The following is a 16,161-nucleotide window of genomic DNA, read 5'->3' on the forward strand; positions in this document are numbered from 1 at the left end:
CAACTATTTCCGCGGTCAACTCATATGCTCGTTACATCCATTCGTTCATCCGTTCGTTCATCCGTTCGTTCATCCGTTCACTCATTCATCCGCGGCCTTTGTCGGCCCACTCCCGTCCCCGCCGCCTCGGCGCGGTCTCGTCTCGCCCTCGCGGCCGTGTTCTCGGCTGGCTCGCGGCGTTATCGCTTTGGTCTTCGCTCGGTCGCCTTGCCCTGTCCTTTCGTCTGTTGCTGCCCTTGGCCCATCTCGATGAAGAGAGATCCGTCGCCCTCCAAGCAAGACTCTGCCAGCAAGTACGTCCTGCTGCCCAGCACCCCCCCCCGACCGACTGCCGTTTCTCCTTCGCTCCTTCCCCCACTCCCCCCCCCATTTCAAATTCGCCCCTTTCGTCCCCGATGGCTCCTCCGTGATCCACCCAGCAACCCGATTGGCCTCGTGTCTGCACTCGTCGCCTGCCCTCTTTCCCCTCGTTTTGTTTGTCAGCGCCTGGGGGCTTATCCGCCACTCTCCGTTTTTTCCCCTCCCCGGCTTCGCCTCCATCGATCTGTCGTGCTCTGTCTCTCATCTTATCCACGATCCCTGCCCTTCCCACCTCACCCGATCGCTGTATGTCTCCGTTGCTGCCGAGATCATCGGCCATGTCGCCGTCCTGATCCATCGCCCTTGCTTCTTTTTCACCTGCTCTTTGCATCATCGTTGCCTCTGCCCTCTCTGTACGCCACGAGCGCCGTGGTGGAGCGGTGCTTGGTGTGCGCCGTGCTCTTCGGCACTCTGTCGCCTGGGCCATCGTGCCCAACACTCGAGATCATCGCTTTCACAGCACTCGTTCTTCCTGCCAGCATGTTGGCCAGCCGATCGTGCCCGCCGCTGACTTGCTAACATCTGTCCCCTCTCTTTCCAGACTGTTCAAAATGTCCCAGGAACACCACAAGGTCGTCATCATCGGCTCTGGCCCCGCTGGCCACACCGCCGCCATCTACCTCGCCCGTGCCAACATGAACCCTGTCCTCTATGAGGGCTTCATGGCTGCCGGTGTGTATCTCGCGGCCACCCGACGAGCCGTCGTCCGATTTGCCTGTTCTCCATCACCACACGATCGGCTTGACTCTGATCTGGCAGCCATCGGTCCAGCCCGCCTCTGCCGTCGACAGATCGACACTTTTTTGCACCCATCAGACCCAGCCTCTCGGTCGCTCGACTCGCTCGATGCTCTGGATGGGCGATGGCAGCAGGAGGCAGTCTTCCCGCTCACACTTTCTGCTCGCCGTGCTTTCTCCAGGTGTCGCCGCTGGCGGCCAGCTCACCACCACCACCGAAGTCGAGAACTGTAAGCATCATGGCCGGCTGTGTTGCGCCAGCTCCAAGTGGCCAAGCAGCGCCATCGCTCTGATGCCGGCTTGCTGGAATATCCAGCGACCCTTTCCGTCCGTCGTGCTAATTCGCTGCAAATCCTCCGCGCAGTCCCTGGTTTTCCCAATGCCATCTCTGGCCCTGAGCTCATGGAGCTGGTACGTATCCCCTCCCCATCGCAGGGATCGCCATGCAACCGCTGGTCGACGGGTACCTTGGTCATCCCCCCTTTCTTTAGGATTGTGCCCCCGTTCGCAGATCCCTCCGTCGCTGATGCTGACCCTGTCTCGCCTCTGTCGATCCCATTGCCCAACAGCTGAAGCAGCAGTCCACTCGATTCGGCACCACCGTCATCACCGAGACCATTTCCAGGGTCGACTTTTCCCAGCGCCCCTTCCGCCTCTGGCGCGAGGGTGCCGACACCGAGGACCAGCAGGCCATCCTGGCCGATGCCGTCGTCATTGCTACCGGTGCCACTGCCAAGCGGGTGAGTGGCGGCTTTGCGCAATCCTATGTCTGGCGTCGACAATCTTGGCTGAGCAAGCATCACCGACCAAGCAAAGACCATGCCGATCCTCAACCAAGGCGATGCAGATGCACCGCGGACGCCTTGATCGCGTGCCTACCAATAGCCTTTGGTTCTCCCCGACTGACTCTGGGTCCTCGATCGATCTCGTTTCTCATATGCGACGCTCTCTCGTCTTGTCTCCTTTGCAATCTCTAGCTCAACATTGCTGGCGAGGACGTCTTCTGGCAGGCTGGTATCTCGGCCTGCGCTGTCTGTGACGGTGCCGCCCCTATCTTCCGGAACAAGCGTATGTATCTGTCCATCTCCATCTTCGCCGTGGCAGCCATATCTTCCCGTCAACGCGATCGCTTCCGATTCTGACAACTAAACTATGCTCGACTGTTTCTCTTTACGCCATCCAGCCATCGTCGTCGTCGGTGGTGGCGACTCTGCTTCGGGTTAGTGTCCGCCGCAGTCCACTCCCAGTCGGATTGCAGTTGTCCTGATATTCCCCGCTGGACACGCCGTGCTCCCATCATCGTTGCCATGACTCTTGTTGCCACTGAACTGATCGGTGCCGTATTCTCCCTCTCCGCGACTTTGTTGCTGTAGAGGAGGCCACTTTCCTCACCCGCTATGCCTCCAAGGTCTATGTCCTCGTCCGCCGCGACAAGCTCCGCGCCTCCAAGGTCATGGCTGACCGCATGCTCGCCCACCCCAAGATCGAGGTCCTGTGGAACAAGATCCCGATCGAGGCCAAGGGCGACCGCCTCATGAAGGAACTCGTCATCGAGGACACCGTCACCAAGGAGCGCACCACCCTGACCGCCAACGGCCTCTTCTATGCCATCGGCCACCAGCCCAACACCGCCATCTTCCAGGGCCAGCTCGAGACCGACGAGGTCGGCTACCTGGTCACCAAGGTCCGCGACGGTGCCGCCAGCACCTACACCAGCGTCGAGGGTGTCTTTGCCTGCGGCGACGTCCAGGACAAGACCTACCGCCAGGCCATCACCGCTGCTGGATCGGGCTGTATGGCTGCTCTGGATGCCGAGCGATGGCTCGAGGCCCAGGAGTTTGCCGCCGGCCACTAAATGTATAGTACGCCTCTCCCTCCCTTCTCAATCCATTTCGAGAGCATAACATACCGGTGGTCGGATAGACAGAATTCAGACCGAGTGGGCGGACGAAAGAATGAGAGGTGGAGGGAGGAGGAAGGAAGGGGCCGATGTGCCCAGGATTTGAAAGGGAACGATGCTCAACACATCCCATCACTGGAATCGTGCGGTACCGTTGATCATACTGCCTCGAATGTCTGCATGTGCTTGCTTGGGTGTCTGAGCTGTGTGGGAATGAACTTATTCGGTTCTCAGTGAAATGAAGTGAGTCAGTTGCATATATGACTGGCGTTGCCGCAAGTGGGAAACGCCTCATTCGTGGTGTGCGGTTTCTGGGGTTCCTCGGGTGAATGGAGTGGATGGGATGGGTTGGGCAGGAGGAACGGGTGAATGGAGGGAGTGAGATTGACAGGACGGGAGCAGGCCGCGGATCATTTGCCGCCCACTCCACCAAGCTGCCAATCACGATGGCACGGTAAATTTTCTCCTTTCTTTGGTTGAACCTTTCATTTCGCAATTATCTTTCGCGAAGCAACAAAAAAAAAAAAAAAAAAAAACGGGTCGAGCAAGCAAAAGCAAAAGATAGATAGAGAGTGTGTGTGCGTATGTCGTATGTGCGTGTGGGAGATACGGGTGATGGTCATGGTCGTGGTCCATGAGGTCTATAGCGAATGCGGGAGTAACAGTCCATCTGCCTTGCTGCAAATATGCCTTGCTGCATCTGACTCGGCGCCAGACAGTCCCTTCTGCATCTGTTTCTACTGGATCCGAGCGATGGAGGAAGTGGCGTGAAGCAAAGGAGGGGGGGAGACACATCTACGCTACAAGCACACAGCACAGACACTGGAAAGTGATGAAGGAGGAGGAGAGGGTGTTGGTGTTGCTGTTGGTGTTGGTGTGAGTGAAATGCAAGTGTGGCATCAGAGCATCCACTTTCGGATTCGCATCACAAGGACATCTATGCTGGATGAAGCGGGGACTCGCATTGTCACGGATCTGAGCAAATCCGAACGAGCCTGCTTCTGGCGGTGCCGGCGATACGATACGATACGATACGATACGATACCAAAGGCAATGTGCAGAGCGTTAGCATCGACTGTGGGTGGCCGAAAGCCGATTGCTCAGTTCCAGCTTTGCATCGCTTTCGGTGGATGGGTGCCATTTCGTTCCATCTACGGCTGGGCCTCTCCAAGAGCCCACCAGAGAACTTGTCGTCGCTATGAATATATGTGTATGTATGTATGTATATTACCTACGCTTAACGCTGACCCCGTATCTTGGAGCGGGACGAGCGCACAGACTTTGTCGCTGCGATGCTTCCTGCTTGCGACGACGAGGGTGATCGCGATGATCCTGTCGAGGAAGGCGATGCCGACCGAGCAGTGGTACTTCTCGAGGGCGAGCCTCCAGCTCCTGCGCTAGCGCCGCCGCTGCTGCTGCCGACACTGCCATTGCTGCCGACGCTGATGCCGACGGGGCGGCTGTAGGGTGTCTTGCGGGGCGACAGCGATGCAGACGATCGAAGGCGGATGCTATTTCCGTTGGCCAGAGAGGCCAGGTCGTCCGACAGATTCCTCCGGTCGCCCAGCTGGGCATAGTAGATCGACGCTGGCACCGACTCTTCGTCGCTGGAGCGGTACCGACGCGGCAAGTTCCAGCGGGAGATGCCAATGTACTGGTAGTAGCATGTTGTCGAGACAAGCGGATCAGCAGCAGCAGCAGCAGCATTGGTGCCGGGAGCGCGAAGGAGAGCCATCGGACAGGTCAGAGCCCGAGCATCGGCCGAGCCGGCTGGCAGACTCGACGATGAGCCATCCGAGTATGAGTCGCATGGGCTGGCGATATCGCCCGGCAGACTGATCCTCTCGGCCTGGGCAGGAGCGTCACAGGGCGACGACTTGCTGGCGACGGCGAGGAGCTCCGCGAGGCCATCGGCGCCATGTAAATCCGTCGGGGTTTCATCGGCCCTTGGCAGAGCGAGCAGCGACTCTGCGGCATCCAACGACTCTGGCTGCGAGCTCAGGGCGGCCAGCGGGGGCAGTTGCCGCTGAGGCTCGCAGGCCAAGGCCGTGGGCGTAGCGACAGGTTCTGGATCCGAGAGGGCCATGGAAAGATCCGAGGTTGCGCTGGCCGATTCTGACAGCGAGCTTGGGGCCGATGGGGCAGCAGCAGCAGCAGCAGCAGCAGCAGTAGCAGCAGCAGTCGCTGTTGCCGAGGGAGCCTTGCATCGCAGCGATGCCGGGAGAGCCAGGTCGTAGGCGTACGGGCTGCCAAACTCGAGCTTGACGAGTACCCCGGGCTGCGAGTACGCCTCGCGGGCAGAGATGGATCTCATGGGAGTCGACTTTTTTCGCTTCGAGGGCGCCAGCCCACACGGCCCGTCGTACTCGGTGCGGTACTGCATCGAAGCCTGGGCGAGACAGGGAAACTCGAAGGACTGGATCATGGGTGTGCCCGAGCTTGGCAGCGGCGATGGAGGGAGAGGAGAGGAAGGGAAGACGGAGAGGCTGGTTGCGGGAAGAAAACGGCGTGGGTTCCGCAGAGTTGGGCAGGGAATGGCGTCCAAGTCCACAACGAATCTGGAGAACAAGGGGGAAGGACCACGGCTATACAAGATACCACAGCGGAGGCGGGAAATGGCTGGCACACAGCAGGAGGGGGCGACTGGTGCGAGAAGACCGAGGCCAAGGGAAACGGACTGGGTCGGGACGGTGGTGGTAGAAAGAGCGGGAGCGGGAAGCCGATGGGCGGATGAGTTTCCAGGCCGATGGAAGAACCAACCAGTCCACGGGGGGGGGAATCAATGAGCACGGAACAGAGCCCAAGTTCAGCGGCAGGTGCGAGGGCGGCGTGTTTGGCCCTTGGCGAACAGGGAGAGAGGAGGGATGCTGACGAAGGACTGGCGAGGAACTAGCGAAGGGCTGTGCGATAGGACGACGCAGACACGAGGGCAGACCCGAGGGCAGACCGAGATGACGAAAGTAAAGAAGCGATGCGAGAGCCGACCGCAGGAGCGCAGGACCGGCCTTGGCCGAGGAAGCGGCACTGGATCAGGGGTGTGCAAAATGGCGCCTTGGGACGAGCCGCACGATTGGGCGACGAGAAGACAAGCACGGCGTGCAAGCAGGCGAGCGCTGGACCAGCGGCGGTGTGCGGACGACCGAACGATAGATCAACGAGGGTATGCGAGCGGCCGGACGAACAACGGCGATGGAGCGGTGGATGGACATCGACGACCGGGCCAGCAGGACCAGGGTGGGCGGACGGATGCAGGTGCCCGGACGCAACAGCGCGGGCGGAGGGGTCCTTGGGCCCGAGGGCGATGGCCGAGCAGAGCCGCATCGACGGGTGGTGGCAGAGGTGTTATCAGCAACAGGAGTGTTATCAACAACGGAAGTGTTATCAACAACGGAAGTGTTATCAGTGCTGAGCAGGATGTGGAAGAGTGCCATTGCTGTGTATATTTGGCATTTGATACAATCTATATTTCCTTATAGCAAGTGCAGCGGGAAACGGGTCGGCGTCGCCCGTGTTCCTTCGCACAGCAGCCGCTGCCTGTTGCTGGTTTGGTGGGGGTGGGACCTTGTCATGAGATACAATATGCATCCGACCATCTGGACACCCCACAGTCTGTCGGCTTCAGGATGGCCTGGTCGAACAAATCGCTCGCCAAGTGTGTCTATGGCCTGGAGAATCTCTGATGAATGGATGTGTATTCCCACCCAGAGAAAGACTACTGCCCGGAATAAGCGAGGTACCCCTTTGGTCCTGGACAGACTGTATATCGCCATCGGTGCCTGTCCGTATTGACGAACCTGCACACCGAACATGGGCATTCCGCTTGACATGGCTGGACAACCTGAAATGCTTGAAATGCATTGAATGCATGGAATGCTGTCGCCGCGGTTCCTGCCAGCAACAGCCTTGGCTGACGAGATATGCTGCCCGCTACAATCTGCTACAATCTGCTGCGATCTGCTCCGATTTGCTGCAAGCCTACAGCGCCCACCTGGGCTCGGCCTTGCGGGCTGCAGTCGATGCGGCACCGTGCTTTCGACCCAGAGCCACACGTCCTGTGCCCAGATTTCCGTGAGGATGCTGGATCGAGTGTGTCTGCCGGCTCGAATGGCGAGTCTGCGTTCGAATGCGCCCTCGCTCTTGTGTGTTGATCTTCTCGCTTCCTCGGGCTCTGTCGCTGTCCTCTCCTCTCCGCTCCACTCCTCCAAAGCGCTCGCCATGGTCTTCATCGAGAACTGGGACGATTTCCAAAAGGCCGTCGTCGACCTCTACCAGGTTGCCCCGGACAGGGTATGGCTGCCCCTCCGCTTGCCGTCGCTCCCTCGGCTGCTCTTGCGATGGCCTGGCCCCGGTTTTCGACTACAACGGCCCAGATCAGGCGGGATGCCTGTGGATTCTGCGATTGCTCCTTGCAGCCTTTCGAGATCGTGGTGGCCGTCGTGGCCATCGGGACCTCTTGGCTGTCTCCTTCTCCATGGAACCGCTCTCCCGAGGCCTGTTTTCTATCCCGCGATGGGCTGCATGAATGCACCAGAGTTCGCCTGGGCTGGTCTGGCATGCCCTTCTTCTGAACCCACCAAACCTTCCCTCTCTCTTGGCTCCGTTCAGACCAGATATCTGGCGAAATACCGGCATTGCGAGGGCAAGCTCGAACTCAAGGTCACCGATGGCCCTGTCGTAAATATCGCTCGTTGCTGCGTCTTGAGTCGCCCGTGTCCATGAACGCCGCGAGTTTGGGCTTCCCCCTCCTCCCAGAGCGCTCTCGACTGCTTACCTCTCTTGCCAAGATGCAGTCCTCACCGCCATATTCTCATCGTCATGCCTTTTCTTTCAATCGAACGCCGACTATCCAAAATACGGATCCGCTTCTTGCGGCCGATCGGTGGCCCGGTGACCCTATGGAACGGTGAATGAATATCCGTCGGCGATGCTGATGGGCTCGGGACCACGATCAAATACTGCGTCAACGGACCTGTCCTGCCAAACCCCGGGGTGCTCGAACATGTCGTGCTCCGATATAACCTGCTCGAATATGGTCCGCTCGGATATATCATGCCGAAACGCCTCTGCCGTTGACGATGCAACGCTCTTAACCATGGAATCGTATCTGATCGCTGTCACTTGCTTTGGATCCTTCGACAAACCCGCTCGCAAATGGGGGGGGGAATGAATTCGATTCCACCAACGCCAAATATCCTCAATGTCGATGGGCCCTGACTACCCCTTGTTCTCCATCGCGCAATCGCCCACTTTGCCATAAGTGTCTGAAATACAAGACGGATCGGTCCCAAGATCTGAAGAAGTTCGAGCGGCTGAACCGCATCCTGATGTCCAAGATGCAACAGCGAAAGGAAGTTGATGCGATGCAGGTGGACGGTACGTGAAATCGACCGAGAGGGACACTGGACGGACCTGAACTGGACCGAGTTTCGCTGAGTTGGGCTGGCGGCGGATCTGCTGTCGATCTCGCCGGCCTAATTTATTTGCCAGTTCGTCGGGGCAGTGTCCTGTGTGAATGTCAGCCTCGATCGATGCGACACTTGGTTGCACCGTCTAGCACAACTGCTCATGCAGTCACGATGCTCTGATAATCGCTAACACATCTTTGATGGGCTGGGGGTGAATCGGGTCGCAAATCGGCAAAGCAGACAACATCATTCCAGCGGAACAAGCGGCACCAATGGCACCAGTGGCGACAACGGCCTCCCTCCCAGCACCATCCGCTCCGGCCCCATCAAAGCCTCAGGCGTCGACCTCCGCCAAGCAGACACCGACAGGATCGGCTGGCGGACGGAAAGGCAAAAAAAAGAGCCACCGATAAGCCTGCGTGCTGTGACATATTGCACAATGGCGGTGACACCACCACCACGACCATCACCGTCACCGTCGCAACTACCACTTTCTTTCCCCCCCCCCTCGGCCCGTCGGTGGTATTTCCTGTCGCCTGCAACGCCAGCAGCCACCATCGACATCTGTGCGTGCTATTGGGTCAACCTGGAGATGAATACAGACAAATGCATGCCATGCATTTGGAACCTATCCGGAGCTGAGGCGCGATGCGCTCTTGTAGAGAGAGTCGCTGAGAAGAGGAGGTGGTCGCTATCGGTGGTGACTTTGATCAGCCATGTGCAACAGAGCTTGACCTTTGCTTGATGCGCCCCAAGAAACACACCCACCAAGCTCACACGGATCGCATCGTGGCCATTGTCGATCTGTTGTGGTTCTATAGATTCTCGTGTGCAGGTTCAATTCACAGGAAGGAAACAACATCAGGTTCTCGGATGGCGGACGATGCAGTGCCATTTACACAAGGGAGGGGGTGGGAGGAGAGAACAATAGAGGGAACGATGGAGAGAAGAAAAGCAGGATAGTGACCAACAGGCCAAAAAAGGGTGCAGAAAATGAAACAGCAGAGGATCGTGATGGTCGTGACTCATATTGGGGGGACGGGAATGACAGTCTGGCAAAGCCGGCCTGCATACACAGAGCGGAAGAGACGAGTGGCTGTTGCCAGCACCACCAGAGACTGAAGCGAATTAGCAACAACGGGGTCCAATCGGGCCAGCATATCAAGCAGCGAGAGGGAATATGAAGAAAGTCGACAGGCTCCTTGTGTGGGTGTGGGAGCGGGTGTGTGTGAGTGTGAGTGTGCGTGCGGGTGGTGTGCATAAGTACTCGGATCGAGGAGCTGCAAAGTATCACGTCGTCTCTCGCAGCGACTTTTGTGTCATGGAGATCAGGATTACGCGGGAACAGATCCTCGTTCGTTTCTGGAGGGCGGGTGGCGATATCCTTGTGTGTGACAGAGCCACAGACTTGAAAGAGATTGCGATACACCACTCATCATAGAGGAGAGAGGGGCTGAATGGTGAGCGCTTAGGTCAGCACGACATCGGTTTCGAGCTTGACATCGCAGACCTTGCCCTTGCAGTACAAAAAGCGGCTGTATCCTTGTCCGATCGTCTTCCGGATAAACAGCGACACCCCGATGCAGCACCACTGCCAGATCGACAGCACCGACAGCAGGATAGCAGTTGCCAGGACCGGGAAGTAGTGCATGTTCAGGGTGTGGGCGGGGGTGCCGTCAAAGAGCGGTGCGATGATGCCCAGAGCGCTGACCACGCACAGGAACGTGGCCAGACATAGAAGCATGTGGATCGTCAGCAGCAGGCGGGACTCGATCCGGAGGATCACAAAGCCCAGGATGACCGTAGCCACCGCGACAGGAATCGAGACGATCAGCCGGAAGAGAGCAAAGGTTGAGGAGGTGATGGCCAGGAGGGGAGAGGCCTTGGTCAGCACAAAGATGTACTGGATCATGGTCGTGACCAGGAAGGTGCTGTTGAACTCGACCAGCATGTGGTGGACTTGGTACATGGTGAAGGTTCGCTTGGTGCGATAGAGGGGCCCGATTTCGCTGTTGAGGATTGGTTGGTAGAGTTGTGGTAAGAGAATGCACAGCAGGACGGCAACGTGGGACGGATCCCAGCAAGAGTCGATCACCACCGCAGACGCAGGATGTTGGCGTACCGATAGATCTCGAATGTCCGAGCAAATGCCAGGGGCACGGCAAATCCGACCAGCGACACAACGCTGAGGCAGCGAAGGATGATGAACAGAATCTGCACGAGAAAGGTCCCGGAACGAGAGGGTCAGCATCGTTAGTGAAGACTTGATGAGGAGGGCTTGGGCTCGGATTCAAGGTCCTCTCTCTTGACTGTAGCCGAATGTGCAAGTCAAGGATTTACCTCCAGGAACGATGCGCCGTATGTGCTGATGCAGGTCAGGGTTTGCCCTGGGCTCGTGCCGGTTCGGATCGCTATGGTGAGCTCGACGATGATGTCGAATATGCCATAGACGGCCATCGAGTACATCTTGACGACGTTCTTGTTGAGAATGGCGCACCACACCATGTAGCAGCCGTAGTGGATCCACAGCCATGTGATGATTTGGAATCTGTGGGCGGTGGCAGATGGACGGTGCAGCAGGACCGGATTGGAGCAAGATCGAGATCGAGATAGATCGAGATAGATCGGAGAGCGAGGCAAGAAATCAAAGATCCCGATCAGAACATGAGGCGCAGATGATGTGATTGAGTTGTGGAGTGCCGTCGGATCACCGGCTGAGGGTCGGGAGAGTGAGCGGGCCAGCGATCGCTCGTGAGGGTCGTCCAGAGCAAACTTACACGATGACGGCCTGGATGTTGTTGATATTGAAGTCGAGGGTGGCTTGCGTGAGGCCAAAGGGGAGATTGCAAAAGCCGCCGTTGTAGATGGCAATGTAGATGGCCAGGCTAGTGAGCCGAATGAAGCTCATGGCGGCGGTGAAGCCGTTGTAGAACAGCAGCGACAGCCTCGACCACTTGTGCTGTTTGTTTTTCAAGGGCGCATGGAGACGGTCAGCAAGAGTGGCAGGGAGCTGGTTGGGTGAACGGGAGGGGGCTCGGGGATATGTGAGGGGAGACAACGGGCTGATACAGGGGGGCTGGCCCCGACCCGGTCCCATCAGCGGGCCGGACTGATGCTGGAAAGAGCGTTGGTGGGATGGGCAAAGCCAGACAATGTCGACAGAAGAAGCCAGGCAGACACTTGCCTCGGGGACATCGGCGGGCCAGTAGCGGTTCACCAGATAGGCCCACAGCTTGCTCGCTTTGGAGGGCATGGACAGCGATGGGATCTTGGCGAGGAAAGGGAGCTGGCGAGACGGAGGAGCAGGAAAGACAGAGGAGCAGGAAAGACGGAGGGGAGGGGGCGCAAGCAACGACAGCCGAGAGCACAGAGGAGCCAGCGAAGGACTGGACCAGGACAGCGTTTATGGTGCCTGATGGCGCAGATTTTGGGTTTTTGAAGGCTGATCGAGACGGGGCAGAGCGACAACCCAGGACGGGAACCGGATGAGGCCGACAAGGCTATCTGGCGACCGAGGCAGCGAGGGGAGCGTTTTTGCAGCCAGGTCTGTGTCGGCGGAAGAACGGAAAGGCACGAAAGCGGGGCAACAAAGGATGCAAGAAGGCAAAGACGGGCCGGAGAAAGGCGCGAGGAGCGAGACCTGTGGTGGTGGTGGTGGGGGAGGGCGGATGGACGGATATTGAGGGCGAAGGAGAAAGATGGGGTGCGAGCGCCGGGGCAGACACGCCGACGGTTGTATGAACAAATTGAACGAAACGGACGAAATGAACGAAACGGACGAAATGAACGAAACGAGCGAAATGAACGACAGTCGTTTGTGTTGGCCAGCAACGCCGGCTGGATTGCATCGACCTGCCTCACCAGCAGTGCAGTTGGACTGTGCTGGCATTCAACTGGCAGAGACGCACTCGGCAACCGCAACCACGCGGCAGCCGGTGCCACCAGCGGCCACTGGTGCGAACGAGCGCAAGCATGCATCCGCAAAGGCGACGACCGAGCAGCCCCCCGCACGGGCCAGCCCGACAACAGCACCCAAACAGCACGCAGGCGCAGGGAGCGCCGCCGGTGCCAAAGAAGGGCCGCGGCAACCCTGGCGAGGACGGCTCCGGCTGGCTGGCTCAGACTCGCTGGTTCAGACTCGCTGGTTCAGACTCGCTGTTCAGACTCGCTGTTCAGACTTGCTGGTTCAGGTCGGCGGTACTGTCCAATGTCGGTTCTGCCCAAGTGGTCCCAGCCGCACGGGATCTGGCGCGCCTGTGACCGCGTGCTTGTGTTGTGCTGTGTTGCGGTGCAGTCTCGCGCTGTGTTGTGCGGTTGTGTACTGAGAGCCGGCGTGCTGGCGCGCCGTGCGACGTGCATTGTCACACAGTTCCAATCCAGCCAATCCAGCCAACCAAGCCAACCAAGCCAATCCAGCCAGTCAAGCCAACCAAGCCAGCAACTTTTTTTTTGTGCAGCAATCCTCGATCGTTTTGCTCGCTGCTGTCTTTTGTCTCCATCGACGAGCCGCTCCTTGGATCTCCCCGTCCATATCTGCACCATGACCCTGTCGTTCCTCCTCCCCCCTCCCCCTGCCGACTGGGACAAAGAGCGCGAGTTCAAGGTCCTCAAGAAGCTCACCAAGTGCTCCGACAAGACCGTCGAGCCCGTCGGCCATGAGTTCCTGGCCTCAGCCCGCCGCTTCCGCACCCAGCGCACCATCGAGGAGGATGAAGAGCTCCAGGCCGCCCTGCTCGGCGCCGAGGGCGACGATCTCAACATGGACGATGATGAGCCCGAGACCCCGGCCCTGCTCCGCAGCAACCCCTCGGAGTGGAAGGTGACGAATTGCAGCCGTCTTGTCTCCCGCATCCCAGCACACAATGCGTCTGCATCCTCTGTCAATCTCTGTCAATCTCCGGTCTAATCGAGGCTGGCTTGTCTTCCACCATCGGGTCCATGTCCGCTCCTGCAGAAACAAGATCACTATGCCGTCCTTGGTCTCTCCAAGCGTCGCTACCTTGCCAGCGAAGAGGACATCAAGCGTGCCTGTAAGCCCTCGCCTGTCGCTCCAACCGATCTCATTCAGCCGCATCCCACAGTTGCACCCCGAGCGAGCCAGACACTGATCGCCTCACTCCCGCCTAACTTCCAGACCGCCGCAAGGTCCTGAAGCACCACCCTGACAAGAAGGCTGCCGGTGGAAACACCATGGATGACTCGTTCTTCAAGTGCATCCAGAAGGGTGAGTAGTCTGCTCACTACACAGCAACGCAAAAATCCACGATCGTTGTGGTGGCCCCTGCCGCTGTGTCGTTGTGTCATTGTGTCATTGTGTCGTTGTGTCGTTGTGTCATTAGCAGTGACACCTGAGGCCTCTGTGTCTATGACTCGTCCGGTGCTCGGGTCAGGCCATTCGCCAACGTTTCGACTGTTCCTTTCCGCATGTCTCGACGATCGACTGACCGCACTCTAATCGACACTCTGCAGCTTGGGAAGTCATCTCGGATCCCTCCCGCCGCCGCATCTGGGACTCGTGCGACCCTCAGTTCGACGACCGCCTCCCCAACCCCAGCCAGAAGGGCGATTTCTTCTCCATCTACGGCCCTGTCTTTGAGCGCGAGTCCAGGTTGGTGGCATTGCCTATTTCGCTGGCTCCAAGCTTGATGCAATGCCCTGCTGCCCTGCGAATGCTGACCGCTCGTTCATCGTTTGTTCATTGCTGCTGGTGCATAGATTCTCCAAGATCCTCCCCGTTCCCACCGTTGGTGATGCTGACTCGACCCGCGAGGAGGTCGAGGCATTCTATGACTTCTGGTACCGCTTCGAGTCCTGGCGTTCGTTTGAAATGATGGACGAGGAGGACACCGATGGCATCGAAAAGTAAGTATCTGGGCGCTCTCCGATGGCCATGCTGCCTGGCGAACGCTGTGGATGCTGCGACCAAGACCTGGTCGATCCGTCTGTGCCTATCGTGCATCGATCGACCGATCCGCGCGCTCATCGCTGTCTCCCGCCAACCTTCTCCAGCCGCGAAGAGAGACGCTATCTCGACAAGAAGAACAAGGCCGCCCGCACCAAGCGAAAGAAGGAGGACAACGCCCGCGTCATCCGCTTGGTCGAGCAGGCTTTCAAGCTCGATCCCCGTATCCAGCAGTTCAAGGACGCCGAGAAGGCTGCCAAGGACGCCAAGAAGCGAGAGAAGGAGGCCGTCCAGAAGGCCGCCGAAGAGGAGGCTCGTCGCCAGGTCGAGGAGGCCCAGCGTGAGAAGGAGCGCCAGGAGACCGAGGAGAAGGAGCGTGCCGCCCAGGAAAAGAAGGAGCGCGAGGCCAAGAAGAACGCCATCCGCAAGCAGAAGAAGGATCTCAAGCGCTTCATGCGCGACAACGGCAACCTGCTGCCCGACTCGGCCACTCCCCAGGAGATCGAGGAGCAGCTCGCCAAGCTCGACGCCATCGTCGAGGGCTACGAGGCTGACGAAATCGAGTACTTCCGCACCCGCCTGGAGGATGCCGTTTCCCAGGGACTGGATGCCCTGAACGAGATCTTTGGTGCCGAGGTAGGGCCTGATCTCGCACGAGTGCTGCCAACTCTGGATCTGATCGCTGCCGACACTAGACTTGATCGCCGCCGATTGGCCTCCTTTGTGACGATCTTTGCTGATCTTTTGTCCCTCCCCCCCCCCGCATTTTGATTCGCTCGCCACAGTTCGAGGCCGCCAAGAACCTCGAGGCCACTCGTGCTGCTCGTGCTGAGGAGCTGGCCAAGCACATCGCCACTAGACAGGTTGCCCCCAAGGCCGAAACCCCCAAGCCCGCCCCGGCCCCTGCTGCCCGTCCTGCTTGGAGCCCCAAGGAGATCAACGCTCTGATCAAGGCCGTCAAGAACACCCCATCCGGCACCCAGCAAAAGTGGGAGAAGATTGCCGACTACGTCAACACCCACGGCGGCGCCAACGCCAACCGCTCGGCTGCCGAGTGCATCGAGAAGAGCAAGGAGGTCTCCTCGGGTGCCGCCGACCGCCTGGCGCTCCAGTCCCAGGGCGGCAAGAAGAACGATGCTGTGATTACCGAGCAGCCTTCTGTCAAGGATACCCCTGCGACCCCGACCACCCCCGCGTCGACTTTTGTGGTCCCTGAGGGTGGTGACTGGACCACTGACCAGCAGACTGCCCTCGAGGCCGCCATGCGAAAGTTCCCGGCCATGACCTTCCGCGAGAACCCCAAGGAGCGTTGGGAGAAAATTGCCGGCGAGATCTCTGGCAAGAGCGCCAAGGATGTCCAGAAGCGTGTCAAGGTAAGGCCGATGCAGCGTTGGCGTGGTCCTGGATTGCGTGTGGATGGGTGTTTCCCTCACCGCGAGACTCATGGCGTGTCGGCGAACTCGGAGGCACTCGGATGGCGTATTATTGGAGGTGGTACCCTGTCTCAGCCCCACTGACGAGCTTGTGCCTGCTGCATCAACAGGAACTTGCCGACCTCGTCCAGAAGAAGAAGAAGAAGGGCGGAAAGTAAGCGCCACGCAGCACACAAGAATGGCGAGCCGTGAGCGGCCATGCAGCAAGCAGCACCTCCGAGTGATTGCTCAGCCTGCACCCACAGCGGCCTGTTGCGGCCCTTGAATACATACATATATCTTTACTTTTGGGCTGCTGGGCCACAGCGAGCCGAGCCATCTATGCTCGCACTGGATTGTCGCGGTGCGGTTGTCGAGACGGTGTGGTTGTCGATGCGATCCAGAACCAGCACATTCCGTCGGTGAAGCCATCCACTGGCCGCCC

At 58.8% G+C, this 16,161-nt stretch overlaps 5 protein-coding genes across 5 annotated transcripts; 3 read left to right on the plus strand and 2 right to left on the minus strand.

Annotated features, from left to right (window-relative positions):
- Positions 1-34: 34 nt before the first annotated feature.
- Positions 35-3,373, plus strand: BJ171DRAFT_514809 (uncharacterized protein). The gene is made up of 8 exons (XM_053111874.1): positions 35-293; positions 902-1,032; positions 1,280-1,327; positions 1,462-1,508; positions 1,667-1,837; positions 2,075-2,165; positions 2,281-2,316; positions 2,471-3,373. The coding sequence occupies exons 1-8, from the start codon at positions 250-252 to the stop codon at positions 2,950-2,952; spliced, it is 1,050 nt and encodes a 349-aa protein (XP_052964456.1). The 5' UTR covers positions 35-249; the 3' UTR covers positions 2,953-3,373.
- An 815-nt stretch (positions 3,374-4,188) lies between these two features.
- On the minus strand, positions 4,189-5,169 carry BJ171DRAFT_514814 (uncharacterized protein). Its single transcript, XM_053111875.1, has one exon. It carries the CDS (start codon positions 5,081-5,083, stop codon positions 4,235-4,237), a length of 849 nt encoding a protein of 282 aa, XP_052964457.1. The 5' UTR covers positions 5,084-5,169; the 3' UTR covers positions 4,189-4,234.
- A 2,015-nt stretch (positions 5,170-7,184) lies between these two features.
- Positions 7,185-9,033, plus strand: BJ171DRAFT_514818 (signal recognition particle SRP9 SRP14 subunit). The gene is made up of 4 exons (XM_053111876.1): positions 7,185-7,284; positions 7,603-7,671; positions 8,256-8,370; positions 8,643-9,033. Exons 1-4 carry the CDS (start codon positions 7,213-7,215, stop codon positions 8,813-8,815), a joined length of 429 nt encoding a protein of 142 aa, XP_052964458.1. The 5' UTR covers positions 7,185-7,212; the 3' UTR covers positions 8,816-9,033.
- Positions 9,034-9,766: 733 nt separating this feature from the next.
- On the minus strand, positions 9,767-11,567 carry BJ171DRAFT_183956 (uncharacterized protein). The gene is made up of 4 exons (XM_053106113.1): positions 11,180-11,567; positions 10,743-10,950; positions 10,525-10,616; positions 9,767-10,411 (listed from the first exon to the last, which is right to left on the minus strand). The coding sequence occupies exons 1-4, from the start codon at positions 11,497-11,499 to the stop codon at positions 9,871-9,873; spliced, it is 1,161 nt and encodes a 386-aa protein (XP_052964459.1). The 5' UTR covers positions 11,500-11,567; the 3' UTR covers positions 9,767-9,870.
- A 1,309-nt stretch (positions 11,568-12,876) lies between these two features.
- Positions 12,877-16,021, plus strand: BJ171DRAFT_514822 (uncharacterized protein). Its single transcript, XM_053111877.1, has 8 exons — positions 12,877-13,221; positions 13,357-13,432; positions 13,537-13,626; positions 13,872-14,010; positions 14,118-14,264; positions 14,412-14,940; positions 15,090-15,677; positions 15,848-16,021. Exons 1-8 carry the CDS (start codon positions 12,943-12,945, stop codon positions 15,893-15,895), a joined length of 1,896 nt encoding a protein of 631 aa, XP_052964460.1. The 5' UTR covers positions 12,877-12,942; the 3' UTR covers positions 15,896-16,021.
- Positions 16,022-16,161: the final 140 nt, after the last annotated feature.

The sequence above is a fragment of the Polychytrium aggregatum genome (genome assembly GCF_025602895.1).
Source record: "Polychytrium aggregatum strain JEL109 chromosome Unknown BJ171scaffold_32, whole genome shotgun sequence".
Taxonomy (NCBI): Eukaryota; Fungi; Chytridiomycota; class Chytridiomycetes; order Polychytriales; genus Polychytrium; species Polychytrium aggregatum.